This window comes from Phoxinus phoxinus, assembly GCF_949152265.1.
Source record: "Phoxinus phoxinus genome assembly, chromosome: 8".
NCBI lineage: Eukaryota > Metazoa > Chordata > Actinopteri > Cypriniformes > Leuciscidae > Phoxinus > Phoxinus phoxinus.
The window spans coordinates 22,593,432-22,607,341 of record NC_136883.1 but is presented as its reverse complement, the minus strand read 5'-3'; the positions used below and the strand labels follow the sequence as shown (position 1 = coordinate 22,607,341).

The 13,910-nt window shown below is 38.7% G+C and overlaps 2 protein-coding genes across 2 annotated transcripts; one reads left to right on the top strand and one right to left on the bottom strand.

Annotated features, from left to right (window-relative positions):
• Positions 1 to 1,716, top strand: gcsha (glycine cleavage system protein H (aminomethyl carrier), a). The gene is made up of 5 exons (XM_079621782.1): positions 1 to 270; positions 581 to 660; positions 754 to 817; positions 922 to 1,053; positions 1,165 to 1,716. Exons 1-5 carry the CDS (start codon positions 120 to 122, stop codon positions 1,260 to 1,262), a joined length of 525 nt encoding a protein of 174 aa, XP_079477908.1. The 5' UTR covers positions 1 to 119; the 3' UTR covers positions 1,263 to 1,716.
• Positions 1,717 to 2,005: 289 nt separating this feature from the next.
• LOC307003418 (deoxyribodipyrimidine photo-lyase) lies at positions 2,006 to 12,917 on the bottom strand. Its single transcript, XM_079621781.1, has 8 exons — positions 12,597 to 12,917; positions 11,031 to 11,838; positions 10,476 to 10,648; positions 9,572 to 9,656; positions 9,250 to 9,482; positions 8,132 to 8,326; positions 6,864 to 7,089; positions 2,006 to 3,157 (listed from the first exon to the last, which is right to left on the bottom strand). The coding sequence occupies exons 1-8, from the start codon at positions 12,819 to 12,821 to the stop codon at positions 2,628 to 2,630; spliced, it is 2,475 nt and encodes an 824-aa protein (XP_079477907.1). The 5' UTR covers positions 12,822 to 12,917; the 3' UTR covers positions 2,006 to 2,627.
• Positions 12,918 to 13,910: the final 993 nt, after the last annotated feature.

Genomic DNA, 13,910 nt, shown 5'->3' with positions numbered 1-13,910 from the left:
ACCCTCCAAACCAAAACCGAACACGCATCTCAAAGCACTGCTTTGGCGCGCATATTTTATTCGAATAATGACATCATCGAGGCGCGCCGGTGTCCATTGTTATTTGCGTACGGGGAATAATGGCGATGTGCACAATATTACGATGTGCTTCTGTTAGTTTGACCTCCTCTCTACCTCGACTCTCAAAAAGAAATCCTCTGACTCCGGCTAGACTACTGGCGAGGACATGCTACAAAAGGTTCCTGAACACAACCGCTCCATTTTGCGCAGGTAACGTACTATCAACACTTATGAAAGTTTACAAGCGCCACGCGTGAAAGTTTGTGATCACATTGATATTGACAAGAGATATTGAGTTACTTCAAATGCCAGATACGCTAGAGTCTGTCTATCTGTAATAGGAACTGATCTTGCAATAATTTCAATTGCTTCACTACGGCAGCGATCAACCCAATTATAATTGAATTGCCTTGCATTACAGTTTAATGCATCTTTATGTCCATGTATAAATATTGATTGTTTACGCTGTTACCTGATTCGTCTGAGATCCAAACAAATCCGTTTTCTCTGTGTCATGCAGCACTTAAGTTCACAGACAAACACGAATGGGTTCGCGTGGACAGTGGTGTGGCAACAGTGGGCATCAGTAAATTTGCTCAGGTTAGGCGAGTTATTAATGCTTGTTTTTTAAATGGAGAGAGGTATATAAACTATATAGGCTGCATTTTCATGTTTATAATTCACTGTTCCCAGGAGGCTCTGGGGGACGTTGTCTACTGTGGGCTCCCTGAAGTTGGTGCAAATTTATCACTGTCAGGTAAAACTATATTTATGTAAGCATAAGAGAGTGCATTCTCTGTGTGAGTTAATTGTTGCAGATGATATGATAAATTGCGAATGTTCTGATAATCTGTATTGCAGATGAATTTGGTACTCTGGAGAGTGTTAAAGCAGCGAGTGAGTTGTACTCTCCTCTAACGGGGGAAGTGACGGAAGTCAATGATGCCCTGGCAGACAACCCTGGACTGGTCAACAAGTCTTGCTATAAAGATGGTGAGACATTCCTCCAAACTTGTTTTGACGCAAACCAGCCTGAAATCTTTTAATTTCTTGTGACAAGGTTTAAGGAATATCTCACTCATTAAGTGTGTATTTTGTTCGCAGGCTGGCTGATGAAGATGACCGTATCTGTTCCTGAGGAATTAAATGGACTGATGGATGAAGCTGCTTATGAGAGATACATCAAATCTATAGAGGACTAGATCGTTCTTCTGGCATGTTGCATATGGGGGAGAATTTAAAAAGAATCAATTAAGGAATGTTTATTTCTTCATCAAATGCATTTTGTTTGTAGTTGATTTAGTTGAGATATTCTTCTAAAATATATTTTCCCTTCAACCCACACCCAACCAATGGACATGGTCACAACATTATGCACTTCGCTTGGAAAACAACAAGCAGACTTTGTTTGTTTTCTAGCCACGGAGATTTGAAGATCAAATATGCACAGCTTATGTTTCATCTCTTTTGTAGATGTCACACTGTTCCTGTGAAAGTTTGTCATTGCTTTGAATAAGCTACAAATAAAGTGTGGAAGTATGAATAACACAAAGTCCAATTTGAGGACAGTTATGAAATCTGTTGGTTTTGAGGACTCACAATTGAGTGAATGTGATTAACATCATTAAACAACTATTTAAAACTCTTACCGGATTTAAATGATTTTATTGCATTAGACATGTTTCTTTTGGAGTCAAATGTGCTTCTCAGATCTAATGTATGAAATCTAGAACCCAATGTCTGCAAATTAAGGGTATTGTTGATTTAAGAAATACCTTAAAGAAAACAATTAATAAATATGTTAAATATAGAACAGTTTTCAACACCATGATGGATGTACTAACAGGCCAATAAATTTGCTTGTTGCATTTATATTGAACATGCAAACAAAATGCATAATATTTACTTCCTAATATAGTTGCTTGCAAGTCAAAATAATATCAAAGGTCTCTGTTGTTCTGATTTCTAAATATCAGGACCCTCCTTCAATGCAACGAATGAATAGGACCTTTTAATTTTTAAAAACCACCAGGTGAAAACCTTAAATCGGACAGCTTAGAAAAGTAATGGTATGCTATATAAACTCATGACCAAAGCACATCTAATTACAAAACAGATTCAAAATTGGTTATTTGAACTGATTTACCAAAGTAAGACTTTAAAAAGTCTATTTTATAGTCTATATCTAAAAGTGTTTTCTGTAAAAAGTTAAAGGCACTAAGAGCTGGAATACACCACACGACTTAAAATCTGAACAGATTTCGTTATTCAGTTACAAAGCAAAACCTGGCATCACACTTTCATACCAGACTTTCATTCTAAACAAGCTCAGGTATAAAAAGGAGACTCATTGCTAGGAGACGTGCGTCAAATAAAAACAGTATGTGTAAAAAAACTGTCTCAAAATAAGTTTGATATCCTCTGACTGGATAAAATCATGTGTGTGAAATCTGTCCCAAAAATCTGAAGACTGGCTGCCTTTCACCAACTGGAATCGACTGATCCAGACCGCAAATTGTGGGGGACAAGTCATTTAGTGTATTCCAGCCTTAAAACATGTCATTCTGTTATCTGTGGGGAATAGCGACACCCCCAGGCACTTTACTGTAAGGGTCTCTGGTTGGGGTACGCCTGGCCCGGCCACGTGAGGCTGTGGGCTGAGGTAGACCCTCCAGAAGACAACAGTCCCTCTCTAACCTCTCTCTACGCTGTGCAGTCTCACACATCACGCTGGCTGTGAAGTCTCGCTCGTTGAAGAAGGCAATGGTTTCATCCCGTTTGCGACTGACGTAGCCCTTTAGCACAGCGTCGTATGGGTTGTCCTGCCTGTCTGGATCCTCCGAATGGTGTTTAAACTCCATGCGGGTGATGACTGGGAGGAGGAACCCATTTCCTTCATGCCTCACAACATCCCCCATGCATCCCAGAGCTTCCTGTACCAGCCTGGCAGGCAGAGGCACCAGATCACAGCCTGATCGCTGGTCTATAAACTGTCTGAAACGCCTCCGCACTAATGCAACATCCTGTAGAGACTGTGCACGTCGCTCCTCAAGGTCAGTAACAACCCGCTCTGGGTAGTTACCCCCTAAAACCACACCTGTGAACAGAAAGCAAACCTTTGTAATGTGACATCTTTCAGAGTGAAACAGAATAGCAATATATATCACAATGTAATTTTTTGCTGGAAATAAGGTTATTTTTTTAAATTATTTAAGATTACATTAAAGCGTAAAAATTCTAATTTCCCCCAAATATTTATGTTCACTTTAGACTCAACTTAATACTCAAGACTGGTATTTAGAAATGATGCTGGTTGCTGGTTTGCTAGTCACCAGCATCATGGGAAGCGGGACCAGCTACGCCAGCTAAGTTTTGCTTGAGAACAGCTGAACCACCAGCTAGACCAGTACTATATCTGACCAGTACTATATAAATTCCAACATGGAATTCATGCTGGATTTTTTTTAGCAGGGGTGTTTATGTAAATACACACCAAGATGGGCATTTAGACTATTTGAAGCTCAATAAACCGCAAAAATTAACGCAAATCAGTATTTACATGCTGTCGGACAGGCGGCTTTCTGTTTAGTTCCCTGTCACATCTTATTGCACCTGACGGTCTTCGTTTCGGAATCACCTCCTGGGCCTTCCCGGTCAGAAGTGACCGGACATCCCAGTAAAACCAATGCAATTTATTTTTGTTCTATAATATTTTTTCTTTTAATTTTGTATTTTGAGAGAATTTGATTGAATTTATTAATATTTATGCAATATTTATGGTCTATTTTTGCCATTGAAAAAAAAAAAATAATAATAATTTAAAAAAAAATTTTTTTAAATTTTTTTATGCAGTATTTTAGTTTAATATAGAGTCTAGGCCTCCAAAAAAAAAATGGTTGAAGCAGATTAGCGCCATCTGGTGAGAGTATGAGAGAAAGCGTAGAACCATGTTGTAACCACTAGATGGCATAAACAGCACTCTATGGAGAGGCATGTGACTTCCCCAGCAGTTTAAAGGGTTAGTTCACCCAAAAATGAAAATAATGTCATTAATGACTCACCCTCATGTCGTTCTAAGCCCGTAAGACCTCCGTTCATCTTCGGAACACAGTTTAAGATATTTTAGATTTAGTCCGAGAGCTTTCTGTCCGTCCATTGAAGCTGTATATACAGTATACTGTCCATGTCCATAAAGGTAATAAAAACATCATCACAGTAGTCCATGTGACATCAGTGGGTTAGTTAGAAGTTTTTGAAGCATCGAAAATACTTTTTGGTCCAAAAATAACACAAAATAAGACTTTATTCAGCATTGTATTCTCTCCCGGGTCTGTTGTCAATCCTTCACAGTTACGCTGATGGCGTAAGACGCTGATGACGTGTTATCTGGTGCGCCCGAGCTTCATTTATAGACTGAGGGAAACGCACGCTGTAAAAGTGTCTCATCCGCGACATGCACATTTACGCACCATTAAAAAAATGATATCCACGCAAACAATGTAGAATAGCTTGAATATAGCGTGCGTCTTCCTCAGACTGTAAACGAAGCTCGGGCGCACCAGATAACACGCCATCAGCGTCTTCCGTCAGCAGCGTCACTGCGGAGTCCTGAACGCAGATTCACAACAGACCCGGGAGAGAATACAATGCTGAATAAAGTCTTATTTTGTGTTATTTTTGGACCAAAAAGTATTTTCGATGCTTCAAAAACTTCTAACTAACCCACTGATGTCACATGGACTACTTTGATGGTGTTTTTATTACCTTTATGGACATGGACAGTATACTGTATATACAGCTTCAATGGAGGGACAGAAAGCTCTCGGACTAAATCTAAAATATCTTAAACTGTGTTCCGAAGATGAACGGAGGTCTTACGGGCTTAGAACGACATGAGGGTGAGTCATTAATGACATTATTTTCATTTTTGGGTGAATGGACACATTTACTTTTTTTTTTTTTTTTGTGGATTTGAATATATATTTAAACAATCTCAAAAACTATTTCTTATCAAGTTTTAAATATATATATTTTTAGAAATAGTGATTTAAAGTGTTAGTTTTTGCATTATGATTAGTCAAACCTAAACATTGTGTTAGAAAGCCTAGAAAAATTATCCTAGAGTGGAAATCACACAATCCACATAATATGTCATCATGGCTTAGTGATATAATGATGTTTAATATAAATATAAATATATATATTTTTAATAAATATAAAAAAAGTTTTTTTTTTTTTTTTTCTCTCTAGATGTTTTAGAGTGTCACCCCTTTACTGCTGTGTACTTAAAAAAAAAATGTTGGTGAATTTTTGTGTTTTTGTCAATTTCCCATTCATTTCCTATGGGGGTCATTTTTGACCAAAGACCACAAGTGTATCTATTTTTTTTATGACCACTTAACATGCTCGGATCATGACCTCAATTTTTTTGTGTGTTCACATACATAATGCCATAAAAGTCAGTTTCGTAACATTCCGATGAAGCTGTGATTTTTAAAAATTCAAAACATATTTTTTGTAATCTGAATTTATTGGTGTGTATGTGTATAAAAGTGTGTTTGTATGTGTGTGTGTGTGGTTGGGTGTGTCTGAATTGCACTTTTGATGTTGTAGAGTTTCACCCCTTTCCTGCGGTGTACTTTTTTTTAGGATTGTGTCCGATTTGTAGATTGTACACACAAAAATGCGGAGAATTTTTGAATTTTTGTAAATTTCCCATTCATTTCCTATGGGTCGGTCATTTTTGACCGAAGACCACAAGTGTGACTATTTTTTCACGACCACTTAGCATGCTCGGATCATGACCTCAATTTTTTTTTGTATTCACATACCTAATGCCATAAAAGTCACCAAGTTTCATAACATTCAGATGAAGCTGTGATTTAAAAAAAATCAAAACAGAAAATATTTCGGTCAGAACCGACCGAGGACCGTCTGAGGGTTAAGTGGTTTAAAATCGCTCTAATGTGTCTGCTGCTCTTCACATGATGGTCAAAAATGTATTTGAATTTTTTTTTTATGAAATTAATGTACTTTTTTTTGTATTTGTATTTTTAAGGGATTTTATGGTACTAAATTATATTTATGCAGTAGTTATACTCGATTTTTTCACTTCTTGAGCAGACCTGACTTAAACTGTCATAAATCTTTAATGATTTAGAGATCAAACTTAAAGGGATGGTTTGGAGTAAAATCAACCTAGGGGCCTTTGCACCATGACCTCGAGCCAAACACCCCCCCCCCAGAAGCCTTTTTTCCCTTGGTCGAACATTATTAAAGTTAGAGCTTATTCAGAGATATCAGCCGAATGGCTTAGTGCAGGCCCTAACGGATCCAAATTTGTATCTCGTAAATTACCCCACTAATAATGCCCGGAATGGTACCAAACTTCTACAGTAGTACAAATAGGTTATGTACTCATAAAACGGGGGATTGGAAAGTTTGTAAGTACATCAGGAGTTTATTTAAATAACACTTGCCTGACGGCTCAAGCTACTGCTAACCCGGACGTCGACGTCACTTCCGTGATTTGGGAAAAGCACGTAAAAGTCCTGGCAGAAAGCGATGCATAAGGATGTAGTGTAATGACGGATTCTTTTTTTTTCTCGAAGTTTTGACAACTTGGTGTTAAATAATAATTGTTGCAAACTGGTACTATCAACAAAATATTAGTGCATTCCTGGAACTGGGCGTCATTACATCCTTATGCATTTTATGTGACCAATTTATATGTGATATTAACAGTATATCTCATTTAATCTGTCTCAGTTTGAGATAACCGTGAGCAGATTAGCATAACACACCTGCCCTACGCAGCATTGACGCTGGACACTTCCAGGGCTTATGGATGAGGTCATCAGGAAGGGCCTTCAGTTCAGGACACCACTGCCGCACATAGGTGCCATAGGGGTCACAGGTCAGCGCTGCATCAACAGGGTGCATGACGAAGTTCCAATGATCCAGTCCACACATTCCTCCATTCTGCCACATCATGGCATCTATGGCAACATCAGCATCTAAAAGCGTGTCCTATAAAATGGAGAAATGCTGTTGAGATTCTGTGTTCAATGGTCCATTACAGGTAGTACTCATAAATGTCTCTGGAACATCTCCGGAACACAAATTAAGATATTTTTGATGAAATCTGAGAGCTGGCTCACTCCTTCATAGGCTGCTAGGTAATTGCATCTGATCTGCCGGCCCAGAAAAGTTAGTAAGACATCATTAAAATAGTTCAAGTGACTACAGTGGCTCAACCTTAAGTTTATCAAGCGACGAGAATACTTTTTGTGTGCAAAAAAACCTTAAATAACGACTTTATTCAACTATTCATTTTATTCTGTGTGGGCTTCTGACATGAGTTCACGAGAGCGCCACAACGCATGCGCGAGAACTGAGAAGATGACGCTCCCGATCATTTAATGGGAAAGTGTGAAGGGTAAGCCATTCATTTTGCGGCATTGGTAAGGCACTTTTACGTTATCTCGTTGGTTTCTCACGATTCGGATATCCAGGAAATGCACACTTTAGAACCATTTGAAACACTACATCGAGACCCATCTGCGTCATCTTCTCAGTTCTCGCGCATGCGTCGTGGCGCTCTCGTGAACTCACTCAGAGGCCCACACAGAATAAAATGAATAGTGGAATAAAGTAATTATTTTTGTTTTGTTTTTGTGCACAAAACGTATTCTCGTCGCTTGATAAACTTTGAGCCACTGGTTGAGCAAAGGTTGAGCCACTGTAGTCACTTGGACTATTTTAAACATTGTCTTTACTAACTTTCTGTAGTTAGTAGATACAGATCAGATGTAATTACCTAGCAGCCTATGGAGGAGTGAGACAGCTCTCAGATTTCATCAAAAATATCTTAATTTGTGTTCCGGAGATGAACGAAAGTCTTACGGGGTTGGAACAACATGAGGGTAATTACTGACAGAATTTTTATTTTTTGGTGAACTCAAATACTTATAGTTAGGGGGTTTTACATTAGCTGTAGCATAACATTACATAGTCAGCTCGAAATCAAAAGAATTATGAGAATAAATTTGGTGTGTTCTGTATGCGTCACCTGAAACCAGCGGTATCCTTCTTGCCAGGGAAAATGCAAATAAGCAATGAGGAAGGAGGCCACCACATGTCTCATGTAGTTGTTCATCCAGCCAGTTTGCCACAGCTGTCTCATTGCTGCATCTACCAGCGGGTACCCTGTGAATCCACGCTGCCAGGCCTTCAGATGGGCACGGTCTGAACTCCAGCGCAAAACCTGCATTGGGTAAAACATTTTGAGTATACAATGATGATAATCGCATTACTAGACGCACAAATTCTGATGATTGTCAATGCAAAAGTCGCCACCAAGATTCTAGGATGTTGCCGATGGTTGCACTCTCAGAAAAAAAGGTACAAAAGCTGTCACTGGGGCGGTACCCTTTCAAAATGTATGCCTTTGTACCTAAAGAGTGCATAATAGTACCTCAAACGTACATACTGGTATCAAAAGTGTACATATTAGTAGCCTACCTAAATGGTACATATTATAACCCTTTTAAAGGGTACCATTTTTTCTGAGAGTGCATTAATAAAATCTGAATGATCTGACTTGTGATGCAGCCTGGAATCATAATCACACCATGTTCATTCATTGGGCCTACTGTCTCCCAAGGTTTTTTTCTCCATTTCTCCATCTGATGGAGTTTAGGTTCCTTTATACTGTCCGCTCCGGCACTTTAGTAGTATTATTTAGTTGACTGCACTGACTGTCAATACAATACTGTATTGGATGAAAACAAAACTTGAACTGAATTGAGCTGGATGATAACATCACTGTTTTTAGCTGTTTTATAGCGTAATTGAACTAATTTCTTAATTGATGAAGTTTATGCAGTTTTTAAACTGAACTGAATCAACACTGAACTGACTTCAGCTGAATAATGACACTATTGCCTTAGAGCTGCTTTACAGCAGATTTGAATTCTGTTTGCATCATTGATCTTTATTTTCCTGTTCATCGCTGAAAAACTGCTTTGAAACAATCTAGTATAAAGCGCAATATAAATATCTCCTCAAGTAACATGATTGATTTGACACCAAAATCCCGTCCTAACTGCAATGATACTGGCTAGACATGATTTTGCTCTTTCCATACAAGCACAAGCATTGAGTGGGAATAATAAATGGGAATCTTGCCTTATACGGTGGCCTGATGGACTCCCAGGGCAGGTCTGGGAAAAGGCACAGCTGCCAGTACGCCAGGTCCCTCCAGGCCAGTTTGCGCTGGAATTTGGGAGATCTGCAGCGAGCTCCACGGGCGTCCCATAATAGGTGGCGTGCACTCAGCTGCCCAAAGTGCAGATATGGAGATAGAGAGCTGGTGTTTGGGGCATCTGCTCGACTTGACTCCTTTTCATAACGGTACACACCTACAATGAAGTCAATTGATGAGTGCAAAATGATGGATGGGCTTGTAATACTACTACATTAAAACATGCACCTTGGAAATGTGTCTTACCATCTCGCAGGAAGGCCTCAAGATGGGCCTGAGCTCCTTTTTCACTGAAGTCCCATGATTTCCGAATGTTCACCGCCCAGTCAATCTGTCAGTACACACAGGACGTGTTTTTGCATTCCACTGCGCTACTTTTACATTGCGTGTAAATATGCTAGATGGTAGTCTTTGACAGTTGCGATCATGACTTGCATCATTTGCATGACACGGTGTTCTAAAAAACGCAGCACTCAGGTTAAAATAAGTTAAACTTTTAAAAATTGTGGCTCAAGACCTTATGATTTCTTCCATTTAACTGGTTGCGTCTCGTGTTTTTCAATATAAAAACGTTCTCTGTGTGAATGGCCATGTGAAAGTTACATGAAGAGAGATCTTTCTGATGCATAATATAAAACAGGCAAGAAGATCGCTGGCCACACACTGGATTCAGTACAGACTACATAAGTCTATCAAAACATATATTGTTTCATCTATTTTATTTTATTTTATGAACTGCATCATGCAAAAAGTGCAAAGTGAATTAAAAACAAATGAACAGGAGCAAACGTTTCAGCGCATTGCTATCTTCAGTGCTTCAAACAATTGTTTTTATATGACAATAAAACAAATTTATCAAATTATAATGTGGTACACATTTCAACATCAATATTATTTTTTATATATAAAAAAAGTTTCACAGACAAGGCTTAGATCAGAATAAAATGCATGTTTGAGCTGATTAACTGAAAGCAACTTGCACTGTCATATCTTAAAATATAAGATTTTGTCTCAAGATGCACAGCAGTAACGTTTATTTCTAAGGCACGTTTATAAAAGCTGCTTATACTGTATGTCCAAACTGAACTAAGGCCTAATCCTTGAGTTTAGGATTAGGCAGTGTTTGTTAGTAGTGGTTTAAATATTTCACCTCTGTGCCATCTTTCCTGCGTGGCATGCGTGCAAGCTCCAGATCAACAAGCTGGCATCCATGCGGCCATGTTGAGGGAGCAGGCAGGGCACCGGGGGCATCCAGTGGAGCTCCCAGTCCACTGCCAGGGTTCTGCTGGCAGCAGCTCATAAAGTGAGAGACAGAGCCGATACCTGCAAATAAATGTAGAAAACTTTAAGACTGCCAATTTAAAAGAGTTTGGTGGTGCTTGCCCTGGCAAAAGTGGCCGCCATCAAGGTGTAGTAAGCATAAAAATGCTGCCTTTGGAGGATGCATCAAGGCACATTCGAATCCAATGTTAGTTCTACTTCCTGTCTAATGAATTTTGACTGTTTAAGCCTTCAAATTATGTAATTTATGATGATCTCTAAAATATGAGGGGAAAGGAGTGCCAAGCAAAAAAGAGTGCCAAGCATTCTGCTAGTAGGAAACTGAGTTAACAGGTTGAACAACATTTCAGAAATCGTGTAATACAAAACAATTTTCTTAATCAACCAGGGAAAATATGGTGAGCTGCCTCACTGCATTACCCACCTCGTAGTCCAACGCCCCGTGTGGTGACCGCATAGGGGTCTCTGAGGCAGTAGGAATGGTAGATGTGACAATTAACACCTTGTTTCTCCAGTGTCTCCCACACACTGTCATCTCTTTCCTTTAACCACGGCTCATACAGGGCCGTTGCCACGACCGATGCTGCCCCCGTCTCAGCGATCAACCCCTGCAGCGCTGTCAAAGATGAGGGCTCTGCCTTCAGGGTCACCAAGTGGCTTCCAAGCTGCTCTAGAGAGAGGTTCAGACTCACTAGTGCCTGATGCAGCCAGTATTTACAGGCCCCGCCGGATGCCACAGTAACCCCTGGACCCTCCTCCTCCACGGCATTCCACAAAAAGACTGGTATGACTGGTGCACCAAGCTCCAGGCAGCCAATCAGAGCAGGGTTATCCCACATGCGGAGGTCCCTTCTGAACCACAGCAGAACGGGTCGCGGTCCCGATGGGTTCTTCAACAGAAGTTCTTTCTTACGCAGACGCCTTTGTGACCTCTTTGACTTTGTGACTTTGAGATCATCATTGTCTTTATTTATGTTTTTAATGGCACATGTGGTTTTATGTACTTCAGTGTCTAGTCTCCATTTTGTAACAGGCTGGTTCTCTGGTTCTACGGCTCCATTGACTTTTGGCTGATCACCACCTGAAGGTACTGTTGTCATGACAGCATAGCTTTTGTAACAGGGAGGCATATGTGGCTGATGGTCTGAATCCTGCTGCCTAAAATCTGTTTTGATGTGTTTGGTTTCATTAAGAGACAGTGTTAAGGCCAACTCTAATTCATCTGCTTCATCCTGAAAAATAAAAACATAAAAACATTAGCCTATACAAACAACAGATAACTCTTATTATGCTCTAGCTAGCCTATATTATACAACAGATATTTAAATCTGTATTGAAAACCCTTGAAATGTAGATACGAAAAAAGTCTCTTTCTCACCAATGCTACATTTATTTGATCAAAAATACAGAAAAAAACATTTCAATTGTAATAATATTTCACAATATTACTCTTAACACTTTTCTATGTTAATATATTTTAAAATGTAATTTATTCCTCCGATGTCAAAGCTGAATTTTCAGTGTCTGAGTATTATTACTCCAGTCTTCAGTCACATGATCCTTCAGAAATCATTATTATGCTGATTTACTGCTCAAGAAACATTTATTATTATTATTATCAATGTTGAAAACAGATGTGCTGCTTAATAGTTTTTTTAATTTTCAGGATTCTTTTTGATAGAAAGTTAAAAAGAACATCCAAAAAACATATTAATAGAAAGTTATAAAGAACAGCATTTATTTGAAATAGAAAGCTTTTGTTACAATGTAAAAGTCTTTTTTATCAATTTCATAGACAACATTCTTATAAAATGTATAATTTCTTTAAAAAGGACACTCCTGTCACTACCTTACGCCATGTCATGTACCCATATCTATAGCCTACTTTATTTAGGTATTTGACTGGTCTCTGTTTTATAAATTTTTATTGTAGCCTATATTAATAAATCAATTTGACAGACAGACAGACACACACACACACACACACTACCTTAGAGAAGTACTCCAGAAAGATTGCAGTCAGCTGACTGTGTAGATGCTCATGTCCGGATGAAAGGGGTTCGATCACGTCCAGAAAGTGTGTTCGGGTGTCTGTGTCCCCCAGCAGAGACAAACACAGACAGAAAAACCCGTCCGGATCCTCACGACCCAACATCAACTCTCTCAGGAGTTCACGGACCTGAGACACGGACTTCATATCTTTGCCTACAGACATTCTCTTTGACCAAATCCGTCACTTTTCAACGCAGCAAATATATCATATATAAATTCACATGCATTTGTCATAAAGAAACAACCCTGACAGGTAGCCTAAAATGTATCCGTGAGTCGCGTTACAAAACAAACGAACGATGAATGACGAGTTGACAGGTTACAAAAGAAGCCGCTGATGGGGTTTCATAACTGCAATCGGCTGTACAAAAACCCCCCCACAGGTTTTGCTTGGTTTATATAACATACATGTTTCATTATCGATACATCTGAAATGTATATAATCCTGGGATTACTTACATTAAATACATTTAGTATCTTAAGTATGGTGAATATGTAACAGCGTCTCCAGCATAGTCTCCAGTGCCTGTGGAAAGGCGGTTCTGAATGTGCTGTCTGACCAATCACGGTCGAGCATAGTACAGGGGCTCCTCCCCCTCAGTGAGGCACGTGTTAATCCAAACACACGAGAGCCAATTAACCAAGAGAATTTAGGCAGAGAAACAGGCTGATATTTAACAAATATTTCAAAAACATTTTCTGTAATCGTGGATAAATACAGCATATGAATATCTCTCTTAAAACAAATGATGAACTCTGACTAGGTAAAAAAATAAAAATAAAAAAAATATTCTGAAAAGTAATCATCAGTTTGTCAAAAATAAACAAATAAGTGAATTTTTGGTTTAATATATATATATATATATATAGCTTGATATTTGAAGTGTTTTATATATATTTGAAGACAGAAAATTGCAGTTAAGTGGTTGTACCAGCAGGGGGTGATGGTCTGATGTCATCGACTAATGATACCATCTAAAATGATGCTATATGAAGTTCTACCGTAGTGGCAAAGATAATATTAAAGTTAACAATAAGAAATATTTCAGATACCTGGTGAATATGTACTGGTGATAAATATCAAATAATTTTGGTATCTCCTAAATATTATACAAATAAAGATATAGGCCTACTACATATTTTTTTCACTAATTCAGTAATGACTAATTAATTTCTCCGTTGCTTAAGTGCACCTTAACACATCCATTCACTATCTTTGAAGCTCAGACACTATAGGCCTACAAACAGAGAG